This window comes from Vicia villosa, linkage group LG1 (assembly GCF_029867415.1).
Source record: "Vicia villosa cultivar HV-30 ecotype Madison, WI linkage group LG1, Vvil1.0, whole genome shotgun sequence".
Taxonomy (NCBI): Eukaryota; Viridiplantae; Streptophyta; class Magnoliopsida; order Fabales; family Fabaceae; genus Vicia; species Vicia villosa.
The window spans coordinates 249,180,192-249,204,030 of record NC_081180.1 but is presented as its reverse complement, the minus strand read 5'-3'; the positions used below and the strand labels follow the sequence as shown (position 1 = coordinate 249,204,030).

At 33.7% G+C, this 23,839-nt stretch overlaps 2 protein-coding genes across 2 annotated transcripts; both read left to right on the top strand.

Annotated features, from left to right (window-relative positions):
* Positions 1-836: 836 nt before the first annotated feature.
* On the top strand, positions 837-3,927 carry LOC131645131 (actin-101-like). Its single transcript, XM_058915792.1, has 5 exons — positions 837-990; positions 1,608-1,677; positions 1,974-2,367; positions 2,717-3,330; positions 3,443-3,927. The coding sequence occupies exons 2-5, from the start codon at positions 1,618-1,620 to the stop codon at positions 3,506-3,508; spliced, it is 1,134 nt and encodes a 377-aa protein (XP_058771775.1). The 5' UTR covers positions 837-990; positions 1,608-1,617; the 3' UTR covers positions 3,509-3,927.
* Positions 3,928-5,959: 2,032 nt separating this feature from the next.
* Positions 5,960-8,607, top strand: LOC131645132 (fructose-1,6-bisphosphatase, cytosolic-like). Its single transcript, XM_058915793.1, has 9 exons — positions 5,960-6,214; positions 6,297-6,344; positions 6,566-6,702; positions 6,874-7,054; positions 7,151-7,308; positions 7,406-7,471; positions 7,553-7,639; positions 7,892-7,967; positions 8,059-8,607. Exons 1-9 carry the CDS (start codon positions 6,056-6,058, stop codon positions 8,158-8,160), a joined length of 1,014 nt encoding a protein of 337 aa, XP_058771776.1. The 5' UTR covers positions 5,960-6,055; the 3' UTR covers positions 8,161-8,607.
* The last annotated feature ends 15,232 nt before the right edge of the window (positions 8,608-23,839 follow it).

Below are 23,839 nucleotides of genomic sequence, written 5' to 3'. Positions count from 1 at the left end.
TATCAAAATGAATCTCCACTCTTTTAATAAAAGTATAAAATTAATTTTTAAATTAATTTTTTCAATACAAACTTTTAATAAATAGGTTTTTTTAACTTGTAGCATTACCCATAATAATAATAATAATAATAATAATAATAATAATAATAATAATAATAATAAAAATAATAATAATAAAAAAATAAAGCTCATCATAGTCTTAAGAATTAAGTTTAGTCATAAGAAAGAAACTAAACGTTAATTATAATAATATATTTTATCTTTTGCTTTTGATTAGAACGTGGAAACACATATTTTTCATTCAACCCTTTTGTTATTCTTTCAACCTTGCATTTATTATTTTTCTTTTCCTGCTGTCATTTTCTCTCCCCATTTGCTGAATTTCTAATCCTATTTTTCCTACAAATTCTTAATCACCATATTTAATTCTATCTTTTGTTTGAGTATTTCCACATAAGCATTGAATGTTTGGTAGATCAATTCAAAAAAAGGAGTTGGATCCAATAAGGCACAGCACCACTTTCGAGAACTGGTCGGCACTAGTGGGACCCACAACCACATCGTAGCCGCCCATCATGACGTGGCAAAAGCACATCACAAAAAATAGACGGCTGAGAATTTCAGTGGATTTCAATTTTCAACTCTTTCCATTTTCCTCCAAAGAAAAAAGTCTCTGTTTGGTTTCATAAAGTAGTCCATTTTCCTTCCGAATCTCTCGTGATTTTCTTTCCCTTTCTTTTCGGGATAGGTTTATCTAAAACCAAACGCGTGAAATTCGGCGTTGTCCAAATTCATTTGCATTTGAGTTTCATTTGAGTCTCATTTGAGTCGCATTTGACACTCATTTAGCGAATAGAATATATATAAAGCTTCTTCTCTCTGACACACTTTCCCGTAACACTTCCCACTCGCTTCTTCTGCTCCGCCGTTGCTCCGCCGCTCGCCGAACTATTACCGATTAAAATCTCAAAGCTCTTTCGTTCTAACAAGGTGCGTTTCGATCGTCGATTCTCCGATTTGCGTTTTTTTGATCGATTTTTGCGTTTACTAGGTCTTTTTTGTTTCTGGATCGGTGAATTTTAGATTTGTTATGTAGATCGGGAATTTTGTGAGTTTAGTTGATCTTGCTGATCTGGATCTAGTATGTTGATGCTAATCTAGTGTGTTTAGGTTTGGATTTTTGCTTAATTGTTGTTGTAAGCTGCTAATCTAGTGTGTTTAGATTTGAATTTGAGCTTAATTTTGTGTTAAGCTGCTAATCTAGTTTGTTTAGGTTTGGATTTTTCCTTAATTTTGTTGTAAGCTGATTTTTGATGCATCTGGAATTGATTTTTTTTATTTTTTTGGTTCGATTTCTAGTTGATTAAGCTCTGTAGATTTATTTGTGTTTTTCTTTGTTGATTTTGCGAATCTTGTGGATGTGTTGAACTATGCATGTTTCCGATCTGTTGATTTTGTTGGTGTTTTTTACTGTATTTGCATGTGAATGACGGAATTGCTCGTGTAGTTTGTTGTTTGAGGGAAGCATGATATAGTGATGTGCAGTGATTGATCTGTTTGTATGGATTTTGATTTGATGATCTGTTCTTGTTCTTTCTGATTTACAGATTTTGAAAGATGGCTGATGCTGAGGATATTCAACCTCTTGTTGTTGACAATGGAACTGGAATGGTCAAGGTTAGTGAATGTGATTGGCAAGTTGATGCATTGTTGTGTGCTTCTTGTCTATACAGCACAGACACCGGAAACATTACACTGACATGTTCAGACCAATAATAATTTGAAAAAAATGAATAAATTAAACATAATCACATGTAGTGGTGTCAGTGTCGGTTTCGGGCACCAACACACACATACACACTTTTTTCAGAGGTGTCGGTGATACAGATGTTTGCTTGGCTTGAATAATATAAAGAAAAATCATAATGGGTAGTTTATTAATCTATGTTGTTTATCTTGTCCTATGTTTGCAGGCTGGTTTTGCAGGGGATGATGCTCCTAGGGCCGTGTTCCCCAGTATTATTGGGCGACCTCGTCATACTGGTGTAATGGTTGGGATGGGTCAGAAGGATGCTTATGTGGGTGATGAAGCTCAGTCAAAGAGGGGTATCCTTACATTGAAGTATCCTATAGAGCATGGAATAGTTAGTAACTGGGACGACATGGAAAAGATTTGGCATCACACATTCTACAATGAGCTTCGTGTTGCTCCCGAGGAGCACCCTGTGCTTCTTACTGAGGCACCACTGAATCCCAAGGCCAATAGAGAAAAGATGACCCAGATTATGTTCGAGACTTTCAATGTGCCTGCAATGTATGTTGCAATTCAGGCCGTCTTGTCTCTTTATGCCAGTGGACGTACTACAGGTTTGTTTTTCGGGATGATTTTTGTTTGCTATTTTGTTTTATCATGTGTCTTTAATTGTACTAGTTCACTTAGTTTATTGCTTAATAATGTTGCGAGTTGGCTAAGTTTGGATTTGATTAAAATGTTGCAATCTTCTACTTTACACTTACATTATTTGCAACTTTAGGAAGCTGGTTGTAGCTTGAAATTCTATATGAACTGGTTTTGTTTTCATAAGCTTAATTGAATTATATTCACCAGGCATAATTCCATATGTACAAGGATGACAATACATTGAATTTTTCACTAATAACTTGGGACTCTCATAACATTATTTCCTTTTGGGTTTGAATTGTTTGTTGTATGTAGGTATTGTGCTTGATTCTGGTGATGGTGTGAGCCACACAGTGCCCATCTATGAAGGGTATGCTCTTCCTCACGCAATTCTTCGGTTGGACCTTGCTGGGCGTGATTTAACAGAGTACTTGGTAAAAATTCTTACCGAGAGAGGATACTCCTTCAGCACCTCTGCCGAGAAGGAAATTGTCCGTGACGTGAAAGAGAAACTAGCATATGTTGCTATTGATTTTGAACAAGAAATGGAGACCACCAAGAGTAGCTCTGCCGTGGAGAAGAGCTACGAGTTGCCTGATGGACAGGTCATAACAATAGGTTCTGAAAGATTCCGGTGCCCTGAAGTACTCTTCCAGCCTTCTCTAATCGGTATGGAAGCTACTGGAATTCATGAAACTACATACAATTCCATCATGAAGTGTGATGTTGATATTAGGAAGGATCTATATGGAAATATTGTTCTTAGTGGAGGGTCCACTATGTTTCCTGGAATTGCTGATCGAATGAGCAAGGAAATCAGTGCTCTTGCTCCAAGCAGCATGAAAATCAAGGTGGTTGCACCTCCCGAGAGGAAATACAGTGTCTGGATCGGTGGTTCTATCTTGGCATCACTCAGCACCTTCCAGCAGGTTTGAACTCTACTTTCTCAACTGTTTTTCCTATTTTTCCCCCTTTCCTATTTGTCATAACCAGTAGAATGGACCATTTTATGGAGTGCTTTCTTTGTTCTCTTCTATGCAGATGTGGATCTCCAAGGGTGAATACGATGAATCTGGTCCTGCTATTGTCCACAGGAAGTGCTTCTAAGTTGGGCAGTGATCAAATTCTAAATACATCCAGTCGTCTTGTGCCATATTCAGTCAAGTTTGGTTGACTTATTTGATGATGCTTTGGGTTTTTAATAGAAATATATATCTAGTTTATGAATGGATTTGTAAGTTGAGTATGTTATATGTTTCTTCTTTAGGTCCTTGGAAGCCAGACTATTTTATGCAATTGGCGGGATGGTATTCTATTCGAACTTTGTAGGTTCTGTTTGGTTTGATTTTCATTTAATTTGTTTTTCATGCTGGCCATGAAGTTAGGTGCCTCAAGTTAGGAGGAGGATAAGTTTCAGCATATTTTTCACCCAGACAGGGATTTTTGAGTCATTTCTGTTTATATTTATTTTATGCTTAGTTGGTTTTCAGGTTTGCAGTGAAATTTAAGGTTTTTTTGGTGTATTATGATTAATGCTTTATGTTGGTGAAAGTCTATTTGGATGAGGTGATGAGCATATCAATATCATATGTTTAATTTGAAAATTATGGGGCAGTGTTTCCTAAATACAAACTATTTAATATATATTTTATGCAAATAAATATGATCCCCACCGTGTGTTTGATTTGAATTTGTTGATACAAAAATTAAAGTAGGATGTTTGGATTAGATTAACTAAATTAGTTTTTTTTATCAACACATTTTATCTATATTATGTTAAATTAGATTTTCTTAACACGGGCAGATGCTATTTATACATACGAAGGCCAGTGTCCGAGCAACAAATAGAATCAATATTAGACATACAAATCAGTGCAACTGAATTTAGAATCGAAGATATTAAGATGTACATCATTATTAACAAAGAATAGTCGAACGATCAACGTTAAAATAACTGTTATGATTGGTTAGAGAATCAACTTATATTTGCATAAATAGTTTTAGAATGGAATCAAACTGAAGTTATAATAATCATAATAATCGAGCTGTTATATTATATTTTGTTGGGAGATCAAATCATACTGTACAAACAATTGAAACCGAATTGACTTTAAATTGAAAATTAAAAATAATTAAATAAAACCGAATTAAATCATATTGTACAAACATTATATTTTGTTGGGAGATCAAATCATTCTGTACAAACAATTGAAACTGAATCGACTCTAAATTGAAAATTAAAAATAATTAAATAAAACTGAATTAAATCATTATTGTACAAACGGGGGAAATCAAAAATCATATTGTACAAACAGACTATAAATTGAAAATTAAAAATAGTTAATTGAAACTGAATCGACTCTAAATTGAAAATAAAAAAATACTAAACAATTTCTTTTTTAATTTTAAAAATAATTTAAAGGTTCGGTTCTTTAATAGATGATTCGGTTTGTAAAAAATTAACTTATAATATTTCGGTACGGTTCAAAATTTTAAAACTGGATACCAAACTAATAATTATGATTCGGATCAGATAACTCTATACTTCAAGTAAATTTTTACTATGGTGGAGATTGAAATCGAAATTCAGATGCACTTATAAAACAAAAACATAACATTTTACCCTCGTTATCTCCAAAATAAATTTAAATATTAATCTCGGATAAGTTTAGGAATGAGTTCAAATAACAATCTTTGAATCCAGCATTAGGACACTGAAGGAAGTTTCTTAAAAACTTTGACAGTAATAAATATTATATACAATGTATTACGTCAAAATTGAAATTTTTTAATAAACAATATTAGTATTTTTTAATAAACAATTTTCGAATCTAGTCTTAGGACAATAAATTATTATGTAATAAATTTCTTAAAAATTTGACAACAATAAACATTATATATATATATATATATATACAAAGTATACTAATACTACCATATATAAATATTAAATGGATAAAGCTAACATGTGCCCCAAGGGCACATGTTAAGAAACCTAAATATAGTAAATTTGTATTGGAAAACGTAATAAATACATTAATTATAAACTTTTTATGAAAACAATGCACAATTTCTTAGAAAAAATTTCTACATTTAGGTCTTAACATGTACCCTTAGGGCACATGTTAGCATGACCCATATTAAATAGTCACATTTATGAAAAAAGTTATCTCAAAATATTATTAATGTAATTTTATATTTAATTTTTCAATTTTATCATCTAATAAATACTTTTAATTTATTGTTTTTTCACTTAACATTAATGCTAATTTGAATACACCAATAGTTAATTAAGATAATTTGATAAAGTAACTATTCTCTCTTTTATTTATTACTGTTTCTTAATCTGTATAAAATGTTCAATCGCAATAAGTAATATGGATCGATTAATCTGCATAAAATGTTCAATTGCGATAAATAATATGAAGAGAGGGAGAGTACAAAATATTACGTGACATTACAATAAGATAATCTCATCCATGATAACAACTCATTGTCCATGTGTTGTTCTTATCTCACACGTTGACAATACTTTTTATATTGCTCCTTAACAAACGCACAAGCATATAAATATGCTTTATCCTCTTTCATATTCATCCCAATATATCACCAATATCATTTTCATTCAATTCAATTGAACACTTTGTTTCGAAAATGGATCATGAAGCAGATGCTAACAGAACTGATTTGATGACAATAACTCGTTTTGTTCTCAATGAACAATCCAAGTTTCCTGAATCACGTGGTGATTTCACCATCCTCATTAGTCACATTGTTCTTGGCTGCAAATTTGTTTGCTCTTCTGTTAACAAGGTATCTACTCTCTTCTTCTTCATTCTTTCTATAAGTTAATTTTTTTTTTTTTATAATTTATTTTATTTTATTTCATTTACAGGCAGGATTGGCGAAACTCCTAGGACTTGCGGGAGATACCAATATTCAAGTCGGTAACTGATTAACTGAATAACTAACTAGTTAGTTATATGTATTAGATACATTGATTATTCAATGAATCTGTTATATGTATCAGATACATTAAGTATTCAATGAATCTATTATATGTATTATATACATTTATTATTCAATGAATCTGCTATATGTATCAGATATATTAATTATTCAATGAATTTTAAAAATGATCAATTTTTATATATTTTTTTTAAGGGCGAGGAACAAAAGAAATTGGATGTGATTTCTAATGAAGTATTTGTGAAAGCCTTAATCAGCAGTGGAAGAACATGCCTTCTTGTTTCTGAAGAGAATGAAGATGCTATCATTGTGCCACCATCACAACGTGGCAAGTAAGTTACAAAATAATATTCCATATTTTCATTTCACTCTTCAATTATGTAGCACCAACACCTGATACGCGTGTCTGATGTCTGCTACATAATAGTCCGTTGTCGTGTATGTGTCAGTGCTTCATATAAAAATGCATGTAAGATTAACAAATTCTGTTTTTGATTTTGAAGATACATTGTTGTGTTTGATCCATTGGATGGATCCTCAAACATTGATTGTGGAGTTTCAATAGGAACAATCTTTGGTATTTACATGGTGAAGGATGCAAATAATGTTACCATTGAAGATGCATTGCAACCTGGTAGCAAATTAGTAGCAGCTGGTTATTGTATGTACGGAAGCTCTTGCACGGTAAAAAAACCGACATCGAATAACAACATTACATATTTGTCGTGTTTTGAGTATTTTATTCTGATTGAGTATTTGATTCGTGTTTTGGAATTTCAGTTTGTGCTTAGCACAGGATATGGAGTGAATGGTTTCACACTTGATCCTTCCCTTGGAGAGTTCATATTGACTCATCCAAACATCAAGGTACCAAAGAAAGGAAAGATTTATTCGGTGAACGAAGGAAATGCGAAAAACTGGGACGAACCAACCACCAAGTAATTAGTTTTGAACATTCGGTCTCATTAGTACTATTTGAAATAACTGAATTAATTTTGAATTGAATCATTGAATTGAAACTTTTTTATTTTCTAGATATGTAGCAAATTGCAAGTTTCCAGAAGATGGTTCATCACCAAAATCTCTTAGGTACATTGGCAGGTATATGATTTTGAACTTGTTATAGTTTTTCTTCAAATTAGTGTCTTCTTTTTGTGTTCTAACAAAGAATGAACAATGTAGTATGGTAGCTGATATCCATAGAACATTGCTATATGGTGGTATCTTCATGTACCCTGCTGATATCAAAAGCCCAAATGGAAAACTAAGGTAAGATCCTATGATAGATATACTTTGGTGTCTTGATTTTTAATATCTGTAGCACCGACGTGTTAGTGTCGGGGTCCAAAATCGATACTGACACTTGTAATTACGTTTAATTTATTAATTTTTTATAAAATGAATACTAGTGTCAACATGTCAGTGTCGGTGTCGTGTTTCTTGTGTCTGTGTTTCATAGTTTTTAGATATGATATTTTTAAATCAATAATTGATGGTTATGAAATTTGATTGTGAAATTAGGGTTTTGTATGAAGTGTTTCCAATGTCATATTTGATGGAACAAGCAGGAGGTCAAGCTTTCACTGGAAAACAAAGGGTATTTTCATGTATTTATGTATCTTTACTTTCACATGAAACATATACTTTTGATGTTACATGAATCATATACATAATACTATGGTTTGCAGGCACTTGACTTGGTTCCAAAGAAAATACATGATAGATCACCAATATTCCTTGGAAGCTATGATGAAATTGAGAAAATCAAAGAGCTCTATGCAGAATCTTAGAGTCTCTTTAGAGGAAAGATTTTATAGGGATGAACTTTGGAAGATAGGTCTACATTTGAATAATGTAATTGCAATTTTTAGTCACCAATGTAATACTTTGTATCAAGATCATTCGTACTATCAATCATTTCACTGGTTTTAAAGGATAAACTTGGTTACTCTCGATATAAAAAGATATATTTTTAGTCACAATTATTATCTACGAAGAATGAAATAATCTGATATGAATATCAAACACGACAGGAACATATGCCGGAACATATTGACATTAAATGATGACTAAACACGACACGAACATGTTAACGTAATACATACATACGCGTTCCTCGGAAGTGAAATTAGGCTCGGAGCCTTCGAGAATGTTGAAGAGCTTGGCGATACCGTTGTGCAAAGGCTCCCATTCTAACTGGGAATGGTTTTGATGAATGAGAGAGGTTTACTAGTTTTTGTAAGAGTTAGTTATAGAAGTAAGTTATGGCGGTTGATACTGTTCTCCTATAAGAACTTGACACGTGGAATGCTGGTTCTATCTCAAGGAAAAATAAAAGAGCTTTGGCATGTGTTGCAAAGTTGGATATCTCTGGTTGGGGCATTTTCTCAAACAGGTGGCAGGCGTAATGGATGTTATGCTGGGAGATAGTCATTGATGGAGCTTGGCTACTTAAAAGTGTGATGAAATGGGGAAAAAAGATGATCCATTCTTAAGTCAATAATAACGAGGTTAATTTTGAATTATGATAAATTCGAATGGGAGATAGATAGATATGGAACTTGGCCACATAAAGGAATTAGAAAACACTAAGATCCATTACCCACTACAATTCCAACAACAAAAATACCAATTTTATAGAGTAATATTTGGGAATTCTTTAAGGCACTGAGGATGACTTTCACACCCTCTTAAAAATTCAATATTATTCACAGATTTTGAAAATATATTTTCGGACGCATATTAAATACATCAATTTTTGAATCAGGCTTTAAGGCTATGTTAAAAAAAATTACGGAGATGCATCTCCGGAATATATCAGTATGCTTTTGTTGGCTTGAACTCTTTCTGTTTCATATGTATAATGCTTGTGTGGTTTACTTATAGGCATTATAGCTTATAGTCTATACAAAATGAGGCAAGACAAAGTTGTGCAACATGTATCGGTTCATATGGAAAAAGATCGATCATCGTAGACAGTTGTCGTTTCTAGCCCGATAAATGCGGAGGCGTTAACTTCTGAAGCTCACGCATCTCCGCCTTCGTCTTCCCATAGGAGACGCGAGTCACCTACTCAAGCACCCGAGGCATCCAAAGGATTTGGGGGAGGCTCGTCCGACTTATTGTTGTTGCCTCTATACCTGGAACATACTACCAAACATGTTTGGGACAGAGAGGTAAAATTCAATTGTATTCATTCTTTAAAAAACATGTTTGTTATAATATTCGAAGTTTCTAACGACTAAATATTTTTCTACATGACCATGATGCTTTAAAATACATCAACCATGAACGGAAAATTACCAGTGTATCGCGGCCTGATGAGCAGTGGTTTCAGGATGTGTTGTAGCTATCTGTATTGAGAGACTTCTATAGGATCGGGTATGTTATGGTTAACCATGGTAAGTTATATGCGTTTGTAGACTTCATTTTTTCATCTTCGACGTGGTGAGATGTCTAGCGCTCTAGACGATGTCTCATGCCTGATGCATCTTCCGATCAGGGGGGAAATTGTTAGGCCACGACATAATTAACAGAGAATACGTATTGGATATGATGGATACTATTTAGGAGCTGACCTCAGGGATGCCTTATGGATGTTAGAAGTCACTCGAGGGGTTCATGCTAGGTTATTCCTAGAATTATTATATACATAGCAGATGCATAATGTAGAGCATGTCGCTAGTGATGATGAGTAGGTTGTGTAACAGAAAGCATACGCATTGAGAGCGTATATGTTGTTCTTGGTTGGCACGCCCATTTTTATGGACAAGAGCGCCACTTATGTGGATGTAATCTACCCGCGATACTTCATTGAATTGGAGCGAATCCATGAATGCAGCTAGGGGCCACTTGTTTGGTCTATTTGTACTCTAAGTTACGTGAATCTTGTATGTGGAAGACTAAACAGATGACAAATAACATCACACTGTTGACGATAATATTTCTGCATTATAGTTTGTGTGTCATTTTCATAACATTTTTTCAACGCCATTACTAATGATTCATATGCACCATTTTCAGTTTTGGATCCTCCAACACTTCTCACGCGTATTTGGATGGTCATGTGTGCCGACCTACACTGAGGCTATGCCACATGCTTCTACATCCAACCCGCTCAGAGGGAATCAGGCGATAGTGTAACACCCCATTTCTACCCGACAAATATATATAAATCAGAGTTTTCAAAATTTCTCAATAAACAAATGAGGCGTCACATAATAAAAACAAAACAAATCAACTCGTCGCATAAAGCGGATACATAGCACCTTTGAAACAGAATAACTTATTTTATTAAAACACAGCAGAATCACTTAAACAAGTATTCAATAAAATATCTTCAGTTAACTTATCATTTTGTTCAACCAAGATAACACAATTAAACAACAACATCATGAATGATATAAATCGTTCCCCCCAGAGTGCTACATATCAGAGCGACAACCGACTCGAGTAACGGCTACTAAATCTTCATACATGAATACCTGCACGTTACCAATATAAAGGCAACGGCGAAACAAGAGAAAAGGGTGAGATATCAAATCATATAAGTGGGCGCATGATAAATTGTATATTAGGATTCAGGCATATAAAATCATTACATCGCAAGTATCAACAGTTATCATACACATTATACTTCCACAGTTCATTAATCTCTCATACTTTTCATCACACAACAAGTCATAATCATGTAAATAGTATCATCTAATAAATTTCACATATTCAAGTAAGCACAAAATTCAATAGTATAATACTCAAAAGATTCAATACTATTATCCCAAATATATACACAATCCATCATTATCACATATTCACACGTTTAACCAATTATATATCAAAACATCACCAATTTCAATTATCACATCTCATGTACACATGACAATCACATAAATGCATATATTCAAACATCACTTAACCTCAATGTGACTCAATGCAAGACATGTGACTCTATGCATGTGGTACCCAATGTGGACCCAAAGTTCCACCGCTTCCGATTCATATAGAATCTAGCCACGCTTCAGATCTGGACAAGATCAAAGCCACCAAATGTAAACATATAGTTTACCGCTTTCCGAATTCACTCTAGAATCCAAGCATCGCTTATGTTTCAAAGCAAACCACCTTTGTTTCAAGGCATCCATGATATGAATGTATGTACAATGTTAATCAAACATATGCACTTAAGATCATCTCTACCATCTTAATATTTAGCATATCACAATAATTCAACTCGATGAATTATCCACCAATTGTACACAACATTCACAACACATACATATCATTCACATATAAAAGGTCAATTAATCAATTACGATTCACAAAATCCAATTAACACTAGTAACCATACTATCTCATGTTAATTCTCATTTTGCCAATTATATATGAACATACACATTTAAAATCAAGCAATTAATCATTAAAATTAATGCTATCCAACTACCCACAGAAAATCAACATCAAAACAACATCATTGACATAGTAATATATATTTCTCAACATACATATTCAAGACAAAACACAATTACGGAAAAATCCTCAAAATACCGTAATTTACCAATAAACCAAATAAGTTATCCAAGTCCAAACATAATCTGATTAAATAGAATCATCGCAATTAATTCAATTATTAGTTTAACCAATTAATATCAAACTATATTAATTTAATTCACTTCTATTTCTATTCCATTTCCACTTTCTAGTATTCTATTGCTCAAAACAATTTTATTGAAAAGAATATCACGCTAGCTTTCTAACGCCTCGAACGGAGACTCAAACGGAGTTACGGTTCAAAAGATATGAATTGTTAAAGTTTCAACGAAAAAGCTAACACCGACATCATACACTAACAACTCTAAACATGTCAAAATTACGCAAAACAAATAAAAATACGATTCTTTATAACCCAAAACAACTCTTACAACTTATTGTCAACTCTAACAACTCTATTGACAACTCTAACAACTCTATTGACAACACTATTAGCAACTCTAACAACTCTATTCAAATTAAAATATTTTAAATTAGCTTATTAATCTAATTATTTATCTCTAATTCCAAAACTCCTAAAATTATTACAAATAATATTAATTCCAATTCCATTATATTCTATTCCTAAAATGTGTGTCAATTTTCATTACAAAATCAATATTCATTTATAAAGAATATTTTAATTAAAACTCAATTTTAGTTGATTCGTAAAATATCACAATTTCAACAAAATAACACCACCATGTTAATCTACTAATTAAACTTAGCTACCACGTAAATTTTTATCAAATTTCGAACAACTAAATATACCGCTTAATTCGGCTAATTCGATCAAAGAGGACTGTTTTGCATTTTATTTGTTTTCTAACTACTAATGTTCGTGGCATATTATTCAACAGTAGTAGCAATTACTTACTGTTCCTATTGTTTTACTATTATAATGCCATTTCCATTATTATTATATAAGCATCCTACTTAGCATTATATGAGAAATATAACAACATATCATGATACATGTGTTAAGCACACATGTAACAGAATTCAAAATAATTTATTGCCAATATACAATACTAAGCTGCCGACTCTCCCGTCATCTTAATTATTTTCTTTTCAAACACGATACAGCAACAGCAACAAACAACCACAAGAGCAATGGAGACATATTGAATATCAAGTTTCGGTAGCTTCTTAACACAGCACAAGCAAAACCTAACCCCTAATTTCCAGCAACAAATTATCACAAGCAAATGCAATAAATCTACACACTCAATTTCCCCACATACAATTGTTCATGAGCCCCATTATAGGAAGAGAATCCCACCCTTACCTTGTCAAATGAAGCAATTCAATGGGTCTCCAATTGCATCTCTAAGCTTGTTCCTCTTGGCTTGCCTCCTTCTCTTCAAACTTGTTCTCTCCAAAATGACAAACTAAACTTCTCATTCTCTAAAACCCTAATTTATCAATTGCAATTGGGCTTAGTCTTTCACTCCCTTTTTATTATTCTTCACAATTTAATTTAGGCCCAATAAGAAAAATAACTCCAATTAAATCAAAATACCACTTTTATTAATATTCCAACAATATAATAAATTCTGACTTATAAATAATATTATTCTTAATATTATTTTCTGACTATCCGACTTCGATTTATATAATTCCAAATACGCTCTTAAATAACACCGACAATCCAAATTCGACTAAATCAAATATTTAAATCCTTCAATAATTTAATTAACCAATTTAATTAAATTCGGGGTGTTACAACTCTCCCCCACTTAGAATATTTTCGTCCTCGAAAATTGGCTCAACACCATCCAAACACAAACCTCGTATCCAAATATCAATCTCTAAATCGCGCTTGGTAACACTTCGATCACTACCTCTTCGTCACAACAATGATTCTCATGAACATAAACACATTGCAGTTCTTACCAGTTTTGCAATAATCAACGACTCAATGCAGTATTTTGGCGCATCACACTTATTCCAACAGTCCATCAATCCAATATCAAGATAACTCCACTTCATAGTCTTCTGACATATCGTCCTTCACTTCTTACAAGTCGTATAACAACAGTGCAACGCAATGCTTCCGCAGCGCAACTCTGATAATTCTTCTTTAAGTCATTTCCTTGTTAAAACTCCGTCAACTGTATGGTTCACAAATTTTCAATCCAACGCAGACTTTCCTTAATACTCATTTCACATCGTTGTTTCACTGTTATTTCCAAATCTCTCCCTTGCGTCATTCGCTTGTACAATACTCACTACTCCAAATTGTTCATTTCGTCAAACTCTTACTTAACCACTCCTCTTATCAAGTTACACAAACTGGTGAGCGACTACCTACGCGATGTAACACCAATACTCTTTCTCTACTATTAGGATAGCAACACAGATCTATAACATTCAGTACGATTGTCATCTACCCTTTAACAATGGATTGAGGATGATCAGTTCCCCAATTTGTCAATTAGTATTTGACAACCATAGTGGAGTATAAATCGTTGATACATCAAAATAGTGTTCTTTCTGAATTTCCACTTAAATCCAATAACACGACGTAATCCAATGATTCACTTTGGGTTTTCACATCTCCCACAACATCTTACCTTATTAATCGATTTTGTCGGTGAGACACCGACGTCCAAACATAATACAAAAGTCTGATTCATAATAACTTAGCATCACACAATTTGTTTCGTCTCAACCGAAGTTCTCCTCACGATAAACTGGCAGTAGAAATTCCATACAGTCCTTCTTTTATACACATCGCCACTTTCGGCATCCCAAATACGACTTCTATCATCCCTAAGTCTGACTTTTTCTTCGCTAGTACTTCACTCTTCCTTAAAAGTCATAAGTACTCAAATCATCTTTAATACCAAATATCTCGTTCTCTCATCTTAATCATAAACAACAAGTTTTGCTTAACTTCGCTTTAGACATTTGCGGTAATAACCATTCTTATTCAACAGGCTTACACATTTCCATATGGTAGAATACAACTTCACCTCTTCGTAGGCTCAAACGGTACGTCCAACTGATACTCGAAACCCAAGCTACAAAACTCTGGGGTTATCCGAATTGTAAACATCGACGTCAAGCATCGACAATTTTTATGTTATCTCCTAAACTCCTCAAATAACTTCGACGATAAACTGCATCCCATCTCAACATCATCACGTCAAAATCAAATCTATTATGACTGCGGCAATAATTCTTATAATACACTTCATCTCGTTATCTTTTTGACGCTTCAAACAGAGTTCAAATCAGATATCTGAAACTCAAGCTACACGCATTCTCGAGTTCCCACTCGGGTTCGCGATTCACACCACTTCACACATCGACTACGTCCGTTAATCACTTATGCGAGTCTAAGATAAAGCCTACCGCAACTTTATCACTTTAACACTTGTCAAACACCGGCATTAGATGCAAAGGTTAAACACACCGATAAGTTCTCAGTCCTTAACCATGCTGAACATCGCCACTTTCTAACTTCTGTCTCCCAAAATTATCATTAACTTCACATCGTCCCAAAACTCTCAACAACACTTGCATCGTCGCTTGTCGACGACATACCTGACCATCCCTTACAACAGAAACATCTTCGAGAATTAAAATTTCTCCACCACTTGGAAACAAACCAATTCCTGCAACAAAATAAACAAGTACGGACAATGTTTCACACATGTGTCATGTACTAAAGACTAAAACACTGACAACATTCAACTGTCGCACAACTCAACAGACTCGACAACTTGGCCGGACGGACCGACCTGCTCTGATACCACTAATGTAACACCCCATTTCTACCCGACAAATATATATAAATCAGAGTTTTCAAAATTTCTCAATAAACAAATGAGGCGTCACATAATAAAAACAAAACAAATCAACTCGTCGCATAAAGCGGATACATAGCACCTTTGAAACAGAATAACTTATTTTATTAAAACACAGCAGAATCACTTAAACAAGTATTCAATAAAATATCTTCAGTTAACTTATCATTTTGTTCAACCAAGATAACACAATTAAACAACAACATCATGAATGATATAAATCGTTCCCCCCAGAGTGCTACATATCAGAGCGACAACCGACTCGAGTAACGGCTACTAAATCTTCATACATGAATACCTGCACGTTACCAATATAAAGGCAACGGCGAAACAAGAGAAAAGGGTGAGATATCAAATCATATAAGTGGGCGCATGATAAATTGTATATTAGGATTCAGGCATATAAAATCATTACATCGCAAGTATCAACAGTTATCATACACATTATACTTCCACAGTTCATTAATCTCTCATACTTTTCATCACACAACAAGTCATAATCATGTAAATAGTATCATCTAATAAATTTCACATATTCAAGTAAGCACAAAATTCAATAGTATAATACTCAAAAGATTCAATACTATTATCCCAAATATATACACAATCCATCATTATCACATATTCACACGTTTAACCAATTATATATCAAAACATCACCAATTTCAATTATCACATCTCATGTACACATGACAATCACATAAATGCATATATTCAAACATCACTTAACCTCAATGTGACTCAATGCAAGACATGTGACTCTATGCATGTGGTACCCAATGTGGACCCAAAGTTCCACCGCTTCCGATTCATATAGAATCTAGCCACGCTTCAGATCTGGACAAGATCAAAGCCACCAAATGTAAACATATAGTTTACCGCTTTCCGAATTCACTCTAGAATCCAAGCATCGCTTATGTTTCAAAGCAAACCACCTTTGTTTCAAGGCATCCATGATATGAATGTATGTACAATGTTAATCAAACATATGCACTTAAGATCATCTCTACCATCTTAATATTTAGCATATCACAATAATTCAACTCGATGAATTATCCACCAATTGTACACAACATTCACAACACATACATATCATTCACATATAAAAGGTCAATTAATCAATTACGATTCACAAAATCCAATTAACACTAGTAACCATACTATCTCATGTTAATTCTCATTTTGCCAATTATATATGAACATACACATTTAAAATCAAGCAATTAATCATTAAAATTAATGCTATCCAACTACCCACAGAAAATCAACATCAAAACAACATCATTGACATAGTAATATATATTTCTCAACATACATATTCAAGACAAAACACAATTACGGAAAAATCCTCAAAATACCGTAATTTACCAATAAACCAAATAAGTTATCCAAGTCCAAACATAATCTGATTAAATAGAATCATCGCAATTAATTCAATTATTAGTTTAACCAATTAATATCAAACTATATTAATTTAATTCACTTCTATTTCTATTCCATTTCCACTTTCTAGTATTCTATTGCTCAAAACAATTTTATTGAAAAGAATATCACGCTAGCTTTCTAACGCCTCGAACGGAGACTCAAACGGAGTTACGGTTCAAAAGATATGAATTGTTAAAGTTTCAACGAAAAAGCTAACACCGACATCATACACTAACAACTCTAAACATGTCAAAATTACGCAAAACAAATAAAAATACGATTCTTTATAACCCAAAACAACTCTTACAACTTATTGTCAACTCTAACAACTCTATTGACAACTCTAACAACTCTATTGACAACACTATTAGCAACTCTAACAACTCTATTCAAATTAAAATAATTTAAATTAGCTTATTAATCTAATTATTTATCTCTAATTCCAAAACTCCTAAAATTATTACAAATAATATTAATTCCAATTCCATTATATTCTATTCCTAAAATGTGTGTCAATTTTCATTACAAAATCAATATTCATTTATAAAGAATATTTTAATTAAAACTCAATTTTAGTTGATTCGTAAAATATCACAATTTCAACAAAATAACACCACCATGTTAATCTACTAATTAAACTTAGCTACCACGTAAATTTTTATCAAATTTCGAACAACTAAATATACCGCTTAATTCGGCTAATTCGATCAAAGAGGACTGTTTTGCATTTTATTTGTTTTCTAACTACTAATGTTCGTGGCATATTATTCAACAGTAGTAGCAATTACTTACTGTTCCTATTGTTTTACTATTATAATGCCATTTCCATTATTATTATATAAGCATCCTACTTAGCATTATATGAGAAATATAACAACATATCATGATACATGTGTTAAGCCCACATGTAACAGAATTCAAAATAATTTATTGCCAATATACAATACTAAGCTGCCGACTCTCCCGTCATCTTAATTATTTTCTTTTCAAACACGATACAGCAACAGCAACAAACAACCACAAGAGCAATGGAGACATATTGAATATCAAGTTTCGGTAGCTTCTTAACACAGCACAAGCAAAACCTAACCCCTAATTTCCAGCAACAAATTATCACAAGCAAATGCAATAAATCTACACACTCAATTTCCCCACATACAATTGTTCATGAGCCCCATTATAGGAAGAGAATCCCACCCTTACCTTGTCAAATGAAGCAATTCAATGGGTCTCCAATTGCATCTCTAAGCTTGTTCCTCTTGGCTTGCCTCCTTCTCTTCAAACTTGTTCTCTCCAAAATGACAAACTAAACTTCTCATTCTCTAAAACCCTAATTTATCAATTGCAATTGGGCTTAGTCTTTCACTCCCTTTTTATTATTCTTCACAATTTAATTTAGGCCCAATAAGAAAAATAACTCCAATTAAATCAAAATACCACTTTTATTAATATTCCAACAATATAATAAATTCTGACTTATAAATAATATTATTCTTAATATTATTTTCTGACTATCCGACTTCGATTTATATAATTCCAAATACGCTCTTAAATAACACCGACAATCCAAATTCGACTAAATCAAATATTTAAATCCTTCAATAATTTAATTAACCAATTTAATTAAATTCGGGGTGTTACAGATAGAGCCATCCAAGGTGTATATTGACAACATATTAGTAGAGGATATACACATACATGTGTACATGTTGTGGTGTCATTTTTTTTACCTCCCCGTTTCACTTGGGAGGACGGCACGCTATACCCTTCACGCGAAATTTGGAAGGAGAATGCGCCCGTGGTGGGATGAATTTTGTTTCAGTTCTTCCTACGATATCACACGAACTTTCTTATTTGTCCTACGAGTAGGAAAGGGAAAAAAAGATCTCAACTAAACCCTAGGAGTTTGCTAAGTGTGGGGATTTCACCTAGACTAGAAATTCTGGAGTCCGGGAGGTCGGTTATACATAGGGAAGTGTTTAAGCACCCTACATATCTGTAGTACTCTACAGGAACCTTCTCTGTGTCTAAATGTGTTTGTGCTGCTAATGATTATTGGGAAAGTTTCTCCTTTGTATTAGGAGAAGGAATTGAATTGAATAAAAGAAAGACAGACAGACAGACAGACTATTTTTGGTATTTTATTAGCTCGCTGAGATTCCTTGTGAACCTCATGCCTACATATCCCTAATGGAAGTCAGAGCTTAATGTAGTTCGGGGAACTAACTAGGGAAATTAATTATTTTTTGGTGCCTTGCTTGAAGCTCAAGGTTGAAGCTGGAATTAAATCTCTGTTTACAGTAAAGAGACATGAAGTCATCTTTATAGAGAGGTATTTCTACTATTCCACCACAAACATTAAAAGAGTGACAGAATAACTGAATTCATTTCATTCAAGAGGGGGACCTTACTTGTGTATGTGCAAGTATACCAGTCAAATGCCTCTTAAATGAAAGAAAGATGCTCATCCAAATTAGGGAAAGTTACCACATGTCTGGGTTTTACTGCCAGCTCATGCCTTTCAAAAATCCTAAATGGGAGACTTGATTAAAATGAAATGTAATGTTTGTTTGTTTGAATGTGGTGAGATAGAGGAAAGATCTCTCTATAGAGATAAGCTATGTCTATCTACTGTATAAAAGATTTGATTTTTTAACTGGCTTGTATGAGGCCCAAGCTTGAGGCTTTTTGATTGATTGATTATTATTATGACTCTGGGAGAAAACTCCACTGGGGATTAATTTACAAGGGATTTTTATGTTCTGTACAAAGCACAGAATTGAGGCTGACTCTACTTAGGGAAAATCTATTTTGATGGGTTTTATTTGGTGTTCTGTACAAAGCCCAGAATTGAGGCTGACTCTAACTAGGAGAAATATTATTTTCTGCCTTGTATGAAGCCCAAGGTTGTGGCGGACTCTTAAATAAACTGAGTATGGATGACTCTATGGGAAAAGATCCTAGATGTTAGGAGTCTTTGACACATGAAATATGGTTTATCTGCCTTGTACAAAGCCCAAGGTTGTGGCTACTGAAAAATGAAGGACTCACTAGGGGAGACTCTATTATCTGCCTTGTACAATGCCCAAGGTTGAGGCTGACTATTAACAGGGAGTTTTATTGTTTTGGTGCCTTGTATGAAGCCCAAGGTTGAGGCTAACTGTTTTTGTTGGATTTTGACTCTACTGAAGGATTTATTTATTAAAAGACTGATTTTTTTGGAAGCTAACCCTTTCCAGGGATTTTGACTCAGCTGGAGAAATTGTCTGTTAAAAGACTGATTTTTGTCATGTTTTTTGGAGGCTGACCCTTTCCAGGGGTTTTGACTCTTTTGGGGAAATTATCTCCTAAGAGAAATGAATCTTTGGTTTTTGAAGAAGTGATTTTGGAGGCTAACCCTTTCCAGGGGTTTTATCCTTTTAAACAGGTTTTTATTAATTGACTTTGGAGGCTAACCCTTTCCAGGGGTTTTGTTAAAAATGAAAGAATGATTTTTGGAAGCTAACCCTTTCCAGGGGTTTTTTATTAAGATGATTGGCAGAAAGATTATCTAGTGAGACTTCTTGATTAAAGCCCAAGATGAAGGCTGACACTGACTGAGGATAAGCAAACATGGATCCTAGACTCTGCTAAGGAAGATTGATGAAGATAAGGGTGACAGAGACTGTCCATGTCTCTCATTCCAAAAGGTGTACTCAATGTAAAATTGAGACAAACTTAGCTTATTTAAAGTCTGGTTTAAATTGGAAGAAACTCACCAGGGTATGTTAAAAGGTGACTAAAGACCTGTTCCTATGTTTATAAGAAACCTGATGGGTCCTTGTATACAAGCTCAAGAGGAAGCTGGAAATGCTTTTAAGAAGCCTGTGGGTCCTTGTACAAAGTCCAAGAGGAGGCTAATCGAGGGTCATCGAGGGTCCTTGTTATAGCACAAGAGAAAGCTATGTAGTTTTGAACTTATTTTGGCTTTAAGCAAATGGGTAAGAGGTTTCACCGGGAATAATTCCTCTTTGGGTGGATGTGTCCTATTTTTGGATTCTAAGGTTTTTACCAAGATGTTTCACCAGGAATAATTCATCTTGGGGGTTTGAACTACAGATCTCTAATTAGGAAAGAGCCTTCACCGGGAAGACATTCTCAATCCTAGGCCATATTCCTATAATATATATATATATATATATATTTTAACTGTCCTAGGGTTTATACTCAAACATAGTTCTAAACTAATATATGCACAGTTTATATTTGACAGTAATTTAAATAAAGACTGTAAATTGAAAGCTTGTAAAGCCTAACCTGGATGGAGTGGAGACCTTTGAAGAAGTATGTACAAAGCCTTACCAGTAATTGATGGATAACAGTTGAATATATAGGATAAACAGTTAATGGTTTTTTGAAAACAGAAGAAGTGAAGATGGACAAAGGTCACATAGGTATCTGAAGAGTTTCACCGGGAATAATGCCCTTCAAATACCAGAAGAATGTTTTGAAAACAGAAAGAAGATTTTGTAAATACAGTTTTGAAAAACAAACTATGAAAAGAAAGAAGGTGTTGGGACTTACACTCTATTAGAGGCCCACTTGAAAATGATTTACTGTTATAAAAACAGTTGAAAAAAAAGATTGAAATGATATAAGGTTTTGTTGTTTGAAAACCTTAATCGTCTGCTTAATCGGAGATTGAAAACAGTTTTGCAAATTGACAAAAGTCAACTTAATTAAGGTAAAGATAAAATCTATACCTAATTAAGACCTAAATAATTAGGGTTTTATCATAAAATTATTCATAAAGTAATTAGGTTAAAACAAAATGAAAATGTATATTTAAAGTATTTAAGAAAACACTTAAAACATACTATTTTAAACCTAATAAAAATACATGAAATAAATAATGTTTTTATGATTTTTTTTTTTTGATTATTCACAAAATAGGTATATTAAATAACAAGTGTGTGAAAAATGAAGTGAAAATGATTTAATTTGATAGGTTTATTAATTGTGTGAAGTTTGTATAAAAAAGGAATGAAAATGGGTGCTAAAAAAAATTGGTTTGGCCCTAGAGAGGTTCAAACCCACGCCCTTCATGATCACATTTCAAAACTTAACCAACTGAGCTGCGCGCGCAGCTTGTTAACTATATACGCTCAATATATTATATTTTCAGATAAGCCAGGGAATTCAAATTTTACGCGCGCCATGTTCATCTTCTTCCTCGAGCTTCAGATTTTCAAATTCCTAACTCTCTGGTTTCTCAACTAAATGGCATGATGTAAACATCAATCTCACTCGTTTTTGGACAAGGAACATGATCATGGGCTCAAAATTCATTTATTCTAAGTGTAACTAACGAATTTCATCATGAACACGAAGAACATATAAACCCTAATTTTAAAATTAAATGATGCACAAGATGAATAAATGAATGATGATAGAGGGTTTTCAATCCTCTGATGATGCTGAACAAGATAGAATCGAGCTTTACCACAAAGAGTGCTTAAATTAAAGAGGTGGAGTTCAGAAACTTACCTCTGAAAATGGAGGTCGTGAGGATGGTAGAGAGCACCTGGGCTTGTATGAATGATCCCAAAAGCTTCCTTGGGACTCAGTGATGCTAACTGAATGCTTATTGTAACTTCAATTCTCCTGAATTGCTCTATGGACCTCCCTCGATTTGAGCTTCAAGTGAACATGGAGGATGATGAATCTGCAGTTACAGATGAGCTGCGACCATCTGGATAGCTCCACTACCTCCTATGGAACGTGCCTGGATGCTTAACCTTGCTTGGAACCTTCTGAATTGCTCTGTGGACCTCCAACTGCAACAGCTCCAAAGTGAGAGTAACAATGGCGTTCCTCCACTTACAGAAGTGATCCAGGTGCTTGGATCACCTCAAATGAACCCCTTTGAGATGTTAGAATGCTTACTTTCCAAAGATAAGCTCTGGTTTGAAGAAAACGATTCTTCTTGCCAAAGAACTTTGAAAAACCATAAGCATGAGAAGAGAAAGAGAAAGCAAGGAATATGGTTGCTTTGGTGTGTTTTTCTACTGAGGTATGCTCTCCTATTTATAGGCAAATGGTTCAGTACTGATTGAGAGAGTGAGCTTGCTTAGTGAAGTGAATTTGGTTTCTTAGCCATGAAGAAATTTCAAAGAATATCCAAGTGTTATCATTGCATTTTCGAGCCAGCTCCCCATCCATTGATTCTATCTGATCTTAGGGAACATTTCAGATGCAAAGTGAGCTCTAATTGGTTGGTGAGAAGATTCCTTGGGTGATTCATCAATTTGCCATAAATTATCAAATGTAATCATTACATAATCACATGTTCTTGTTTTAGGAATCTTCCTCAATTATCATGGCATGGTGAAAATGAATGCATGGCATGTTTTCAGATGTGTTATGGGTCGTGTAGCATCCATAATTGAGGTCATGTGCACAAAATTGCAAAGTTCAAAAATGATACATGACATATAATTTTACTTTATGAGGCCAACTTTGAACAAGCATAACTCCTAGCTCAAAATGAATTTGGAGAAGGTTGAACACAATTTGGAAAGCCCTAAACATCTACTTCAAATCATTAGTTTGGAGTTTCTTCAGAATCCTTTGGCAAATTTGTGAAAAATGAGGCCAAAGTTGGAAGAAAACTAGGTTAAAACACTTAGAAAATTTTCTAAGTGTTTATGACCTAAAACTTCAA

Excerpts from the sequence above, each read along its gene's own strand:
- LOC131645131 (XM_058915792.1), top strand. The coding sequence starts at position 1,618 with ATGGCTGATGCTGAGGATATTCAACCTCTTGTTGTTGACAATGGAACT. Across the intron at positions 1,678-1,973 it reads ATGGAACTGGAATGGTCAAG|GCTGGTTTTGCAGGGGATGA; the intron begins GTTAGTGAATGT and ends CTATGTTTGCAG. Across the intron at positions 2,368-2,716 it reads TGCCAGTGGACGTACTACAG|GTATTGTGCTTGATTCTGGT; the intron begins GTTTGTTTTTCG and ends TGTTGTATGTAG.
- LOC131645132 (XM_058915793.1), top strand. The coding sequence starts at position 6,056 with ATGGATCATGAAGCAGATGCTAACAGAACTGATTTGATGACAATAACT. Across the intron at positions 6,703-6,873 it reads CCACCATCACAACGTGGCAA|ATACATTGTTGTGTTTGATC; the intron begins GTAAGTTACAAA and ends TTGATTTTGAAG. Across the intron at positions 7,309-7,405 it reads TGGGACGAACCAACCACCAA|ATATGTAGCAAATTGCAAGT; the intron begins GTAATTAGTTTT and ends TTTATTTTCTAG.